Source organism: Mesoplodon mirus, assembly GCF_964341445.2.
Source record: "Mesoplodon mirus genome assembly, chromosome: 18".
Lineage (NCBI taxonomy): Eukaryota > Metazoa > Chordata > Mammalia > Artiodactyla > Ziphiidae > Mesoplodon > Mesoplodon mirus.
Genome location: NC_138994.1, coordinates 3,373,373 through 3,386,628, shown reverse-complemented (window position 1 = coordinate 3,386,628; position 13,256 = coordinate 3,373,373). Strand labels below are relative to the sequence as shown.

Here is a 13,256-nt window from a genome sequence, read left to right as displayed (position 1 = left end):
CTTCTCACTTCACCCTCACACTGGCCCTTGGAGTAGAATAACACTGTCCCCACCTTACAGATCAGAAAAGTGAGGCTCAGACGTTAAGGGGGTTGCCCGAAGCCTTATGCTTGATAAGTGGCTGGGCAGGCATTCCAAGTTTGTCTGACTTCAAAGCTTATGTTCTTTTCAGGTACAAGACCCTTAGAAGGCAGGGTGGAAAATTCAAATAATAGCAATAAGCAGAACAGCTGCTCCCGGGGGCCAGGCACTGGGTAAGCTCTTTTTGCTTAGATCATTTCATTTAATCCTCAGCAAGGGCGTATGAGCTAGTGGTTATTATTTGCTCCATTTACATACGAGGAAACTGGTAGGTGAGCCAGACAAGCTCCCCCAGCAACTCGTGGCACAGTGAGAAGCCAAGCCCAGGTCCATGCTCCACTGTGCCTGGGCTGCTCGGGTGACAGCTCGGGCGGCCTCCTCCTCCCTCTTCTGCTGCCTGGAACCTGGGATTGTACTCCATGGACCCAGGGGCCCCGCCTTCTCCCCTTGGGATCCTGCTGGCCCAAGCCCCCTTCCTCTCTCACCTGGATCTCGGTGGCGGCCCTGAACTGGTCTTCTTGCCTCCCTCTGGCCCTCTCGTAATTCACTCCCCAGGAAGCCCAGTGGAAGAGGCCCCAGGGGCTTTTAGTTGCCCTTAGGATGACGACTAGAACCTTTGCTGGCCTTGAAAAGGCTGACCTCTGCTTTCTTTGGGGGCTTCAGCTCCCCTAAAAGAATCACCCTGGCCTTGCTCTCTCATTTTCCATGAGCCCCAGTGGCCATGTTGGGGGTGATCTGCCAACCAAGGCTCAACCATGGGATGGTCCTGTCAGAATTCCAAGCACAACTTGATGAGACCCACCCCGCAGCAAAGACCACCTCTCTGGTTAACTCTGTTTCATGAGTTCTTTAGACCCCCAGGAAGTTCTTCCGAGCATCTAACCGCTACCCCTCATGCTGTGGCCTCAGCTGGCTCTCCTGAGCTCCAGAGGGTGGGTGCAGGAAAAGCTGGGAGTTCTGTGGGAGCCAGCTTCCAGCCACCACCAGCTCATTCCTCCAGCCATCTTACCTTCCCCTTCTTGGTGAGGACCTGCTTATAATACAACCAGCCTTCTCTCCTGATGTCGCTGAAGGTTGCGTCCGAGAGGTCAGAGGTTGAGTGTCGCTTGGAAGGGGCGTCAGCATCTTCGGAAGTGCCCCAGCTATCCAAGGACTGCAGAGAGACGACAGAGGACAATTCAGGGTGGCTCCCACAGTGCCAGCATCTCAGAAACCCCATGGACCATTTGCAGCCACAAGGGCCTGGCATATGCCTGTGCTATGTTCTGCTGTGCTGTGTGGCCTCATGGGCCTTGCTTACCCTCTCTGACCCATCTGTGTTGAGGTCATGAGACATATGGGATGGGGAAGCCAGAAAGGAGGAAAGGCTATGACCTGCAGGCCACATGCCTCACCACGCTTAACTTTATAGACTTGAAGGAACTAAGGAAACAGAGGAAGTGATTGTGTCCGCATGGAGTTACATAAACAGAGGAAGTGGGAATATCAACAAAGACCGAGTTAGTGGAGCAGGTACTCGTGTCCACAAGGAGTTAAACAGAGGAAGTGATAGTGTCAGCAGGACTCTAGCAGTAGAGGTGACAGGTCAAGGGAGAGTTAAGTAAGCAGAGGACGTGATAAGGAATAAGCCAGATGACAGTACCATCAAGGTATTAAATGAACCGAAGATATCGAGGATTTGAAATCAATATGCCCTTTCCAACCCATCCATAATCAAAAAGATTTAAGGTCATTTCAGAACTGATTCTGTGTCGGGACTTCCCTGGCTGTCCAGTGGTTAAGATTCTGCTCTCCCAACGCAGGGGGCCTGAGTTTGATCCCTGGTCAGGGCAGTAGATCCCGCATGCTGCAACTAAAGATCCTGCACGAGGCAACGAAGATCCCGCACAAGGCAACGAAGATCCCGCGGGTCACAACTAAGACGCGGCACAGCCAGGTCCTGAGGCTGGAAATTTCGGCCTCTCCGTCACTCTCAGCCCTGTGTGTCCCCCCCTTTCCAGGGTGTCCCCTGTCCCCTGAAGACACCATGCAAATACTGACCCAGTGCCTCCACAGTGCAGGCACTGTTTTAGGTACGCAGAGGGGTCAAACAGTGAATAAGACAAATGAAATCCCTGCCCTCATGGAGCTGACATTCTAGCTGGGGAGACAGGCAAGAAAGGAGATGGACGCACAAACTGTGTAACATGAGAAGTGCTAGGAGAAAAGCAGAGTGGTGAGGGGAGGCATGAAATATCAGGCGTAAAGGCTGAAATTTCACAGAAGGCCTAAAAAAATCTAAAGAAAGTGAAAAAGTGAGTCATGTGGCATGTGGGCCGTGGAAAGGGCCTTCTAGATGGGAGATGGGGGTGGGGCGGCTGGAAGGACAGTGCAAAGGCCTTGGGAAGGAAGGCTCACGGTGTCTTTAGGTGATGACTGAGCCCATAGAGAGGGTGGGTCACGTGGCCGACACGAGGTGAGTGTGGGGACAGCCGAGGCCGGAAGGAGACGGGAGCCGTCTCACCCACACACACGTGCCACTCACCCCATCCGTGAAGAAGCTTCGGAGCATCCGCAGGCTGGGCACGCGGTTCGGCAGGCGCCTGTGGGATGAGGACAGAGGATGAGGGCTGCGGGAGGCACAGCCAGGACCACCCACAAGCCCCAAGGTTCAAAGGCCCTCCGGGGGGAAGCAGGCTGCCCCGTGCGCAGACGACCCCAGGGCCAAGAGCCCCTCCACAGCCCCCATCCTCACCGCAGAGCCCGGCCCTCGTCCCGGAAGGTGTTGAGCCCGTCGTCGCAGGACTTGGAGCGCTCAGTGGTGACGGCCAGCAGGTAGGAGGAGCGCCGGCCGGCCTTGATGCTGCCTGTGAAGCCGCCCACAGGGGCCCAGGGTCAGCAGGGCAGCAGGCAGGGGCTTCCCCGGAGCCCTCCTGTCCGGGCAGGGCCAAGAGGGGACTCTCCCCGTGGGTCCCCAGGAGGAGCGGAAGCCAGCCGGAAGGGGCCAGATGCCAGGCAGCGGGCACCCCTGGGACCAGGCAGCAAGGGGGCGGGTGGGGCTGGGGCTGCGGGCAACACTCACTACAGTCCCGGGAGTAATGGCGGCCGAGGGCAAAGGTGAAGGTTGGGGAGGAGGGGCTGGTGCCCAGGACAGGGGCTGAGTTCATGGCGCTGGAGACCACAGCAGAAGCAGGGACGTGCTTGGCTTGGAGGTCGACGCTGGGGCTGGTGGGCTCATCTGCGAGAGCGGAGGGAGCGGTGGGTGAAGGTACCAGAAGGCTGAACCTGTCTGCACCCCCCGGCCCCAGCCTCCCGTCCGGGCCGGGACCACATCCCCAAGGCTCCAGAAGCCCTCCAGGGCCCTGCTGGCGACATGCCCACTGCCGAGGGAGCTGACCCACCACGGGTCACCTCCCACTGTGGTCACGGAGGCTCAGCCTCTGCCCCCTCCACACTGAGGGCACCCAGGAGTGGGGCCGAGCCACCCCTCTTAGTCCTGGCCGGGAGGCAGCCCTCTCTGAGGCCACGGCTGGTGTCTCCCCCATCCGACTGGGAGCTTCTTGAGGATAAGGACCATCTCCCCCATCAGCTGGGGGCTCCTTGAAGGTGGCTACCACGTCCCCCCACCCAAGACTGGAAGGACCCTGAAACTAAAGACTTTACCTCCCGCCCTCAGACTGCGAGCTTACTGAGACAAGAGGCTGCGTCTGCCCTGTTAGACTGAAGGCTGGCTGGGGGGGCCAGGGCTGTGCCTCCTCTCCTGGCCGGGGCTGCTTCTCCGCCACTCCCATGGCTGCCCTAGGGTGAGCTCACCACTCTCAGCCCCAGTTACCATCTCTGGGCTCCTGCACCCCAGTCTTCCTCCCAAGCCCCTAGATCCAGCCCGGTTCATCCTGCTCCCTCCGTGAGCGCCCCTCTTTCAGCCGAAACCTCTTCCTGCCTCGCTCCCTCTCTTTCCCACTATGGAGGCGAAGCTCCACCCTCCCGCAAGGCCAGAAACCTGGGCACCACTGACCCTTCCGCTCTCTTGCCTCTCCCTTACCCAACATCTATTCTAAAGGCGGCAAATTTTCAGTATTCTCTCTGCTCTCAGAATGAAATCCCAACTCCCCAGTGACGGACAAGGCCCCTCCAGACCTGTTCCGATGACCTGGAAGGGCATCCTACCTCTCACTTCAGGGTCTTTGCATAGTCTAGTCTCTCTCCCTGAACATTCTTACCCTGACTAAGTCCTTCAAGTCTTAGCCGAAGTTTCCTTTCTCCAAGATTCTCTCCTTGGTCACCATGCCCCGGTCTAGCCCTTCTCTGCCTCCTAGAGCTCCCTGTACTCCTATCACACACCCATTCGACTGGATCGTTCTTGTCTGATCATCTGTTCCCATGGTTGGATCACACACTCCAGGAGAGCGCGGAGCCTAGCACAGTGCCTGACACACATATGCGTTGGATGGATGGAGGGATGGAGGGTGGATGGAAAGGAACAAAGGAAGGATAGAAAGAGAAAGAATGAAAGGACGGGTGAAAGGAAGGAAGAATGGAAGGAAGGAGGGAGGGAAGGAGAGAAGGAGGGAGGGGGAAGGGAGGGGGAAGTAAAGGTGGACAGAAAGGCGGCCGGAAGGGTCAGTGAACGGGACGAAGGGTGACGGGATGATGGAAGGGAGACAGAAGGATGGACGGAGGAATGCAAGAATGGACAGTTGGATGGACAGACAGATGGACGGACACAGAAACGGGCGGATCCCATCAGCACCCAATCCAGAGTTTTGCCCGTGGTGGCAGGTGGGTAAAGTACAACAGGGCACAGAAAACCAAGTCTCCCAAGACAGCCACCTGCACCCTCACTCACCGATGAAGGGAATGGAAGCCAGAGAGTCGTCAGTAGTGGCCAAAGGGGCCACCTTTCTGCCCAGGCGTTCCCCTCGCCCACTGGCCTCTGGCTCTGGGGACTCGTCACCAAACCCAAGGTTCATCTGTCTGGAAGGGGGCAGCTGGACCTTGCGGCCCGTGGGAGGCTTCTGCCTCAGGACCACTTCGTCACGGCGATCCTCGGCAGGAGGCTCCAAGGCCCTGGTGCTGGGTTCTGGTCGGACAACTCTTGGTGGTTCAGAGGCCTCCGGTGGGAATGGTGCAGGGGACTGGGCCAAGTTGAAGGTGGGCAGCCCCCCAAAGGGCGAGTCCCGGAAGGAGAGGGCATGCAGAAGGCCAGTCCGGCGCTGGAATGATGGGCTATAGCTCCGGTATCCGATATACCCAGTGTCATCCAGGCCCTGCAGGCCAGGCGGGGGTGGGGCCTGGGGCCCGGGCAGGTCCCTGGGTGGGCAGGCAGGGGTGCGGGCAGACGGACGCTGGGAAGCCCAGCCACAGCGCTCGAAGCGGGGTGACACCAGTGCCCCTGGCCCAAGCGCCTCGGCTGAGTGGGTGGCCCGGCTCAGGTAGTCGTCTGAGCGAGCGCGGTGCCAGCCCTCCTGGCCCAGCTGGCTCAAGGCACCCTGGGAGGTGGAGCAGGGCCACGGGCGGTGGGCAGTCACATCCTCCAGCCGGTCCTGGGAGGCACTGCGGGCCCGGGGCGGCATGGCGGGGCACCGTCTCTCCCCCACCCTGCGGGGTACTTGGTTCGACAGCCAGTGTGACAAGGCCTGCTGGCACTCCAGTCTGCTGGGGGGCGCCCGGCTTCCAGGCTCCGGGAAGGCACGAAGCGTCCGGGGCTCCGAGGGGAGGCGGGGGAAGGCACCAGGGCTGGGGCGGGGCTGGCTCATCCCCAAGGAAGGGTTGTCCGGATGGGAGCGGGCAGTAGACGGGATGCGGGGCCCCGGGTCACTCCAGGCAGCAGGACTCCGGGGGTCACTGGGCAGTGCTGAGAGCGGCTCAGGCACCATAGTGGCCCAGGTAGAGACCCGGGCCGGCGGGGCGTAGGTCTTTCGGGGGTAGCAGATCGGGGGTGGCTCTGGGATGCTCCGGGCCTCTCCAGAATACGGCTCGTTCCCCTTCAGGTAGGCGTCCTGGGAGTAGGCCTGGCCAGGGACACAGAGGCAGGTAAGCAGGTCTGAACAGGCCTCACAGGGGAAGGCTACAGCAGTCCCTGGAGGTCAAGGTCTCCAGAGAAGGGGACTGAAGGGAGGGGACCAAGCAGGGGGAGTCCTGAGTGGGTGGGGGTGAGAGGGCATGCTCCAAAGAGAGTCGGGGGGAGGACAAAGAAATAAGAGGCCTTTGAGAGTCTTACACACATACACACACACACACACACACACTCTCACACACTCACTTGAGAAAGAGCCAGGATTTTTCTAAGACTTATGACAAGGACTGCCTTTAGCCACAAACATTCCAACATCTGTTTTCTGGGGTCCTCCCCCGATGCTGGCCTCAGCTGCCTCCCTGCTTTCTTATGTCCAATAGTGCCCACAGACCCTCGGGTGGAGCTGGGAAACCCTACCAGAGACCAGTCAAGGTGGCAGATGACAGGGGAGGAAGCGACCTAAGGGGTGTGTCCAGGGTGGGGTGGGCTGGGGGTGGGCAGGGGCTGGGAGAGCCCAGCTGTCCCTCCATCCCCTGGATGGGAAGCTGAGGGCCTGGCTCCTGGGCCACTGGGGTGAGGAGGAACTTGCTTCTCTGGGCCAGGCTTGGGGGAGGGGCCAGACTGGCTAAGGGGCCTTGGGCCACCTTCTGGCACCCCAGGCCTGGAATTTGGCGCTGGGAGCTGAGGCTGACGCTGCATTGCTGAGGAGTGACAGGGCCGGGGGCCAGCGCCCAGGCCCAGCCAAAAAAGGAGGCGGCCCCCAGGGACAGCAGCCCTGTGGCCCTGGCTGGCCTAGCCTGGCCCATGATGGGCTGCCCGGGGACCTATCTCAGGGTGAAGTATCAAAGAGGGAGGGTGAAACCAAACACACAGACACACACACACACACACACATCACAAGGAGACACAGGAAAATACACACCCAGAGACACACTCACACACACGTAGAGAGACACAATGAGACATACACACAGACAAATAACTACACCTCCAGTCCCAGGCACACACCTCGTGTGATGAGGAGGAGCTAAACCACACCCCTACTCAGCCCCCTTTGGACCCACACGCCGGCCGGCGGGGCCGGCGGGGACACTCACGTACCTCTCCCTCCTGCCATCCTGCCGGCTCCCCGGACTCCCCACATCACCGGCCCGCCTCCACCCTCCCCCCGCCCCCCGCTAAACCCCACTGACCACTGTGCCGGCCCTGGCCTCCGTCCCCCCAGGCGGCCCTCCCCGCGGCTGCCCTCGGGGCCCCCACCGGCTCTCTCGCTGGCGGGAGGAGGAGGGAGGGGAGCATGGGTGTGGAGGGGCCTCGCCGCGTCGGCGGTGGCGTCAGCGGCTGCCGCGGCCCCATTGGCCTCCAGCCTTGGCTCCCAACCACAGGAATGCCTGGGCCCCACCCTCTGGCCAGCCAGAGAGAGGGGGGCCAGCAGAGGCCCCCAGATGCTGACATCTGGGTCTGTCTGCCTGCCCACCCGAGCCTGGGCAGCAGAGCTCAAGGCTGCTGTCCCACCCTGCGCCGCTCCGGCTGGAGAAAGCAACGCCCCAGGTCCCGCCCTGTCACACCCCATCCCCCCCCCCCCCCCGCAGCACGCCGCCCTCAGCCTGGGGAAGGGCGTATGGGCAGGGCCCTGGAGACTTGGGGAGAGCCGCCCACCTCTCTGGGCCCCCACCCCTGCCTCCCCCTCCCCAGGAAGGGCAACGGGACAATCGAGGTCACGGGCTGGAGGTTCCCAGAGGGTCATGGGGCCAAGCATGGCATCGTGATTACAGTGGTTGTGAGAGCACATCCAGGGCGGAAGCCAGCCCCGCGGCTCCCAGGACCTCCCGGGCTTGGCCCTCGGCCGTCTCCCGGGGGGGCAGTGACCTCGGGGGCCAGCAACTTGGCATGTGGCTGGCACCCATGAGACCAGGAAACTGGGCACTGGGCAGAGAGGACTGCTCTGGACTCGGGGTCAGAGCTGGGGGCGAAACAGAGAGGCGGCACGTGTGTGTGAGTGTGTGTGGGTGACGCGCACGGAGCATGGGGCATAAACGGGTCACGTGTGAGTGCAGGGTCCGCCGCGTGCAGCGTCTGTGGTCCCTGCTCTGTGAGCGGTCGGTGGATGCCGAGTGCTAGCTGTGAAGGAAGGTGCGCTGGCACTCGCATCGTGACTGTGGAAGTCCGGGTTGCTGTGACACCGGTGAGCGCACGCGCCTGTGCTGGGATGGAGCAGGCTGCGACGTCTGTGGGCGTACGTGTTGTGACAACAGCTAGTACCTGTGATGTCATCAAGCGTTCGTGCTGTGGCGGTGAGAAATCCAGGTGTGTGTCGTGGGACACGCTGCGGTGTTGTGTTGTGGGGATCTGAGATGCTGAGGAGTGTGTGGTGTGCCGTGATGTTTGTGGTCGTGGGTGTGGGGTAGTGGGTGCCTGTGTGTAGCACGGAGGGGCGGTGTGTATCGTGGTAAGTGCCTGGTATGGTGTGTCTGGCAGGTGGTGTGCGTTATCACATACTGCAGTGGACAGTGTGCTAGTTCAAGAGTGGGCTGTGTGCAGCTGTGTATCTAGTGTTCTCTGCTTATGTATCGGGTGGTCCATGGTATGCTGTGTGAATGGGAGCACATGACAGTGGGGTACTGTGTGTGTGTGTGTGTGTGTGTGGACACATCTATAGGAGACACGCTCACTCGAGGCCAGGCAGGGAGGGATGCGGGGAACAGGTGTCTCACGGGAGCCACAGGAACGTGCCAGTCTGGCAGGGCCCGCTGGGCCACGCTCCTTCCGGACACCCTGGCAGGAATCCTGCCGGCCAAGGCCAGCGCCTCCCCCTCCCCCAGCACAGCCCCGATTGAAGCAACCAGCAGCCCCAGCCCGGGCACGGGCCTGGCATCCCCAGTTGGGCAATGCCGGGCTGGTGCTGCCCCCCCACTCACTCCTCCGCCTCCCAGAGGGCCCGATGCAGGAGGGAGGCCCAAGGAGAAGGGCTGCATCCTGCCCGCAGCACCCAGGGTCCTCCACCCCAGATAGCAGGGCAGGACTCACCAGCTGGAGGATGTCCTCGTCCTTGGGCATGATGGAGAGCTCCAGAGTATCATCGCTACAGAGACAGGGCAGGGGGTCAGGCCAGGCTGAGGCAACAGGGTCTGGGAGAACAGGGATCCTGGTCGCCAGGGCACCACCAGGGCCAAGGGGGTGGGGTGAGTAGGGACTTGTGAGTGGGCTGGGGGCTCTCGTGGGACAAGGGAGGCAGGGGAGCTCACCTATTCTGGATCAGAGCTATGACCTGGGAGTAGGTCTTCCCGATGACGCTCTCCCCATTCACCTTCACCAGCCGGTCTCCTGGGGACCAGGGACAGGGCCACAGGTGAGCAGGCCAAAGGGTGTCAATGGCCCTACCTGAGAACCCCTGTACCATGTATGGATGACAGTGGGGGACAGGAGACTCCCCAACACCTGGACCCCGAAATTCCATCCTAACCAGAGGGTAGGGAGAAGAGACCCAGAGCTGTGCGATGAGCCAGGTAACTGGGACAGCTCACCTGTTCGAAGCCCCGCCCTATGGGCAGGGCCATCATCCTTCACATTCTTGACAAAGATGGTGTCCATGGGCTCCAGGCGGTGCCGGGGGGAGGGTCCTGGTGAGCATCAGCCAGGTTAGCTGGGGGTGGCTGCTGAAGGTCACACCCATGCACAGCTACACACACAGGGGACACACACTCAGAGAGTAATCACACTCACACGGACAAAAACACAGACCCACACATCCACAGGGACACGGACGCACAGGGTCAGACAAGACAACACACTGCTGGGAAAATGAAAACACACGGAGTCACTCCTTAAATGGCTCCTGCGTCCCAGCACTGTGCTGGAAAGTAGACTACAAAGGATGGACAGACATGGCCCTTGCCCTTCCCGAGCTCACAGTCTAGAGGGGCAGACAGACAGACACGTGCACGTGCGCACACACACACACAGACAAGTCACAAGACAAAGGAAGGGTGCCATGAAAGTCCTGAAGATACACAGCAGGGAGGAAAACCCACACGCACAGAGAGTGTCCACACCCAGACCGAAGGAGAGCCAACAAGACACTGAGGCTCACAGAGACCCAGCACCTGCACCTCCCACCCCACTCCCTTCCCCAGGGTCAGGGGACTCCAAGCAGAGGCCTAAGGATCCCAGGACTGGCACTCGGCCCTTCGTGACATCACGTTACGCCCCAGCAATACTACTCTGCTGCTAAGCGCTAACTGCTAACTGTTAACTGTCTCCACCAGAGAAACGGGCCTGCTCTAGGTCAGCTGGCTCCTCCCCCAACACAGGCCTCTGCAGTGGGGATTCGGGAAGACAGTGGCCCCATGGTCGCCCAGCAAAGGCCCCAGTGGCAGAGAAGGAAGTCTGCCTGTTCAAGGGGTTCTGCGTTGAATACCCCAGGAAGCCTGGGTTCCAGCAAGGAGCCGTTTGGGAGAGCAAGGGTGACAGCCAGGGGAGTTAGGCTCACATGTGAAAAGAGAAAGACCTCAGGGCCCCCGTTATGCCCCAAGAACCCCAGCGTCTCTATCCCCAAGGACAGCCCTTGATCAGCGGTGCACTACCTCCCGCCCTGAGGGCCCTGCAGGCCCTGCCTCTGCCTCCACCTAGGCTGGGAGTAACTCCAGGGCAGGGGCCAGGGCTTTAGAAACCTATCTGCTCCCCAGAACGCCACCCCCAGCGCGGAATGGACAGGCCCAGAGGAAGACAACTGCGAGAAAAGAAAGGAAGGACAGAGAGAGTGAGCAGTTTAGAGAGGACACACAGGGAAGAGCCAAGACAGCGGCATCAGTCAAGGGTGGGGGGCGCAGCAGAACCCAGGCTGACCTGGGGGAGAGGGAGACACACAGAAGCGGGAGGACGAGTCCCAGCTCAGCCCCAGCCCCTGGAGCCCAGCCCCCTGCCACTCCTCACCTCCTCCTCGGCCTCCATTCTCTTCCTCCTGCAGGGAACAGAGGTGGGTGTGGGCCCTCGGCAGCACAGGGGGAGGCCCAGCTCCACCTGGCAGGGCCCCTTCAAGCTCCCCCACCCAGCAGCCTCCCCTCTTATCATCCTTCCACTAGCCCAGCAGCCAGAGGGGGTGGGAGGGGTGCCCACGGGGAGGTCAAGTCCCAGGCAGTGTCCCCCGGTAACAGGAGCCCTCTCTCATGCCTGCCGATTCTACCGCATCAGCATCTCAGCCGTCCGAAAGGCCCCAATCCAATGGGGGACCCACGACCCCTTCCCCTGGGGAGCTCGAAGCCCAATGGGGGAGGGGCCAAACACTCACACACAGACAGGACCCAGGCAGACACAGATAAGCAGGCATGACAAGTGCAAACAGTGGCTATCAGCTCTTAGAGAATGGGGAGGGAAGGCCTGATTAGAGCCCCTCTGGGAGGGGGTTTTAAGGCAAGTTTGAGGCCGGCTGGGAGAAGGCATTCTGGGTGAGGTGAGTGGAGTGTGCTGGCACTTGGTGGCAGAAACAGGACTGGATCAACTGAGCTGAAGCAGAAGGCGTGTCAACGCCAGCAAGTGACAGGAGTCAGACTAAAGCTTTCAGCTTTGAAAGGAGAGAAAGAGGGAGCCAGTGAAGGTTCTTGAGCGGGAGAGAGCAGATGTGAAAATACTTCTGGCATCGAGGTGCAGGGCTAAGAAATGGAGTCGAGGAGACCCACGAGGGAGGCCTCTGGGGTCATCCTGGTGAGTGAGGGGGCGGGGCAGGGCACTGCATCTGGGGAGGAATCAGCAACAAGGGCAAGAAGAAGTCAGGGGCTTCCCTGGTGGCGCCGTGGTTGGGAGTCCGCCTGCCGATGCAGGGGACACGGGTTCGTGCCCTGGTTCGGGAAGATCCCACATGCCGCGGAGCGGCTGGGCCAGTGAGCCATGGCTGCTGAGCCTGCGCGTCCGGAGCCTGTGCTCCGCAACGGGAGAGGCCACGACAGTGAGAGGCCCGCGTACCGCAAAAAAAAAAAAAAAAAAAGAACAATTTAGAGAGACAGGCCAGGCCAGCAGGATGTGGCATCTTCGAGCTGGACAGGACCTTTGGGGTCATCTTGTCTAATCCTCTCTACAGGTCATCCGTTTTACAGATGACAGGGTGTGACTTGTCCAGGGCCACTCAGAGACAACAGAGGAGCCAGTGCTGGAACCCAGGACTCTTGGGCGTCCCAGCCAGGACAGGAAGGCTGCTGGGCTCTGCTGGAGAGCAGTCCCTCGGGCCCTGCCCTCCCGTGCGGGGAGTGTGCCCGCTGATGTGAGCCTGCCAGCACAGTGGGCGGGTCGCAGAGGCAGACGGGTGCATTGAGATGGGTGAGCTCCCTGTGGGCTCCCAGCCCTGGGCACGTTCTGGAAAGGGATGGCGCCCGTCCCTGGCTCACCCTGCCCCAGGGTCCTCCAGCCCCCCATGTGAGCGAGGTCTCTCTGAGACAGGTCCACCACCCAGTCTAGACCACTCAGGCTGTGTCTGCAGGGTCACCCTCAGCAGGGTTCCCTGAGAGAAGGTGGAAGGGCCAGGAAGGAGGGACATGCTGGAGAAGGAGGGCAGGAAGGACCGGAGGGAGGTTCCAGGGAACTGGGAGGCTGGTGTCCTTGGGCATAAGGGGTGAGGCAAGGCCCCTCCCACACACCATCAGCCCCCACTTACAGCCAGTGCGAAGAGTTTATGCAGGGGCCCCAGACTCAGACACAGGTGTGAGAGCTGCACAGCAACGTGTACACATGAAGCGTATACACAGACACGTGTCTAGATATACAAGCATGCACGTACATGACTAGCATACCATGCACGCACGTGTGCATACAAAGAGACACGTGCAGGCACACAAACACAGGCAGAGAAATCCAATGCCTTGGTTCTCTGGCAGGTGGGACTAAGCTCCCCAAGGGAGAGTCCCCCAACAGCTGTGCAGGCCGGTCCCAGCCCTGGGGGAGGGGAGAAACAGGTTCACCGACGCCAGAATAAATCTTTCTCCCCTCCTGCTGGGAGAGAGGTGGGGGAAGGGAGCTGGCCCCTCCTTGGGGGCCCTGGTTCCTGCCTAGGCCCCCCTCATGTCTTCCTGTCAGGGACCCCCACCCCCAGCCCACACCGTGGCTTAGGCCGAGTAGCCCTGGTTCCTGGCTCGGAGAACCTGACGTTCATATTAGGGTTGGAAGGGCCCTCAGGGGTCAAATAGATCAATGC

The 13,256-nt window shown here is 60.8% G+C and overlaps 1 protein-coding gene across 7 annotated transcripts in view; it reads right to left on the bottom strand.

The window, feature by feature from the left end:
- ARHGAP23 (Rho GTPase activating protein 23) overlaps positions 1-13,256 on the bottom strand; it is an 83,374-nt gene that overhangs the window by 35,095 nt on the left and 35,023 nt on the right. For 3 of the 7 annotated variants that reach the window (XM_082605449.1, XM_082605448.1, XM_082605452.1), the window contains exons 3-11: positions 11,009-11,036; positions 9,601-9,696; positions 9,322-9,400; positions 9,104-9,158; positions 4,907-6,071; positions 3,143-3,298; positions 2,816-2,927; positions 2,606-2,663; positions 1,091-1,234 (exon numbers count right to left, since the gene is read on the bottom strand). In XM_082605449.1, coding sequence (XP_082461575.1) covers positions 1,091-1,234; positions 2,606-2,663; positions 2,816-2,927; positions 3,143-3,298; positions 4,907-6,071; positions 9,104-9,158; positions 9,322-9,400; positions 9,601-9,696; positions 11,009-11,036 — 1,893 coding nt within the window. Of the gene's footprint in view, positions 1-1,090; positions 1,235-2,605; positions 2,664-2,815; positions 2,928-3,142; positions 3,299-4,906; positions 6,072-7,177; positions 7,232-7,269; positions 7,342-9,103; positions 9,205-9,321; positions 9,401-9,600; positions 9,756-11,008; positions 11,037-13,256 lie in introns of those variants that run through there. The other 4 variants (XM_082605450.1, XM_082605451.1, XM_082605454.1 and 1 more) reach the window with 4 other exon arrangements.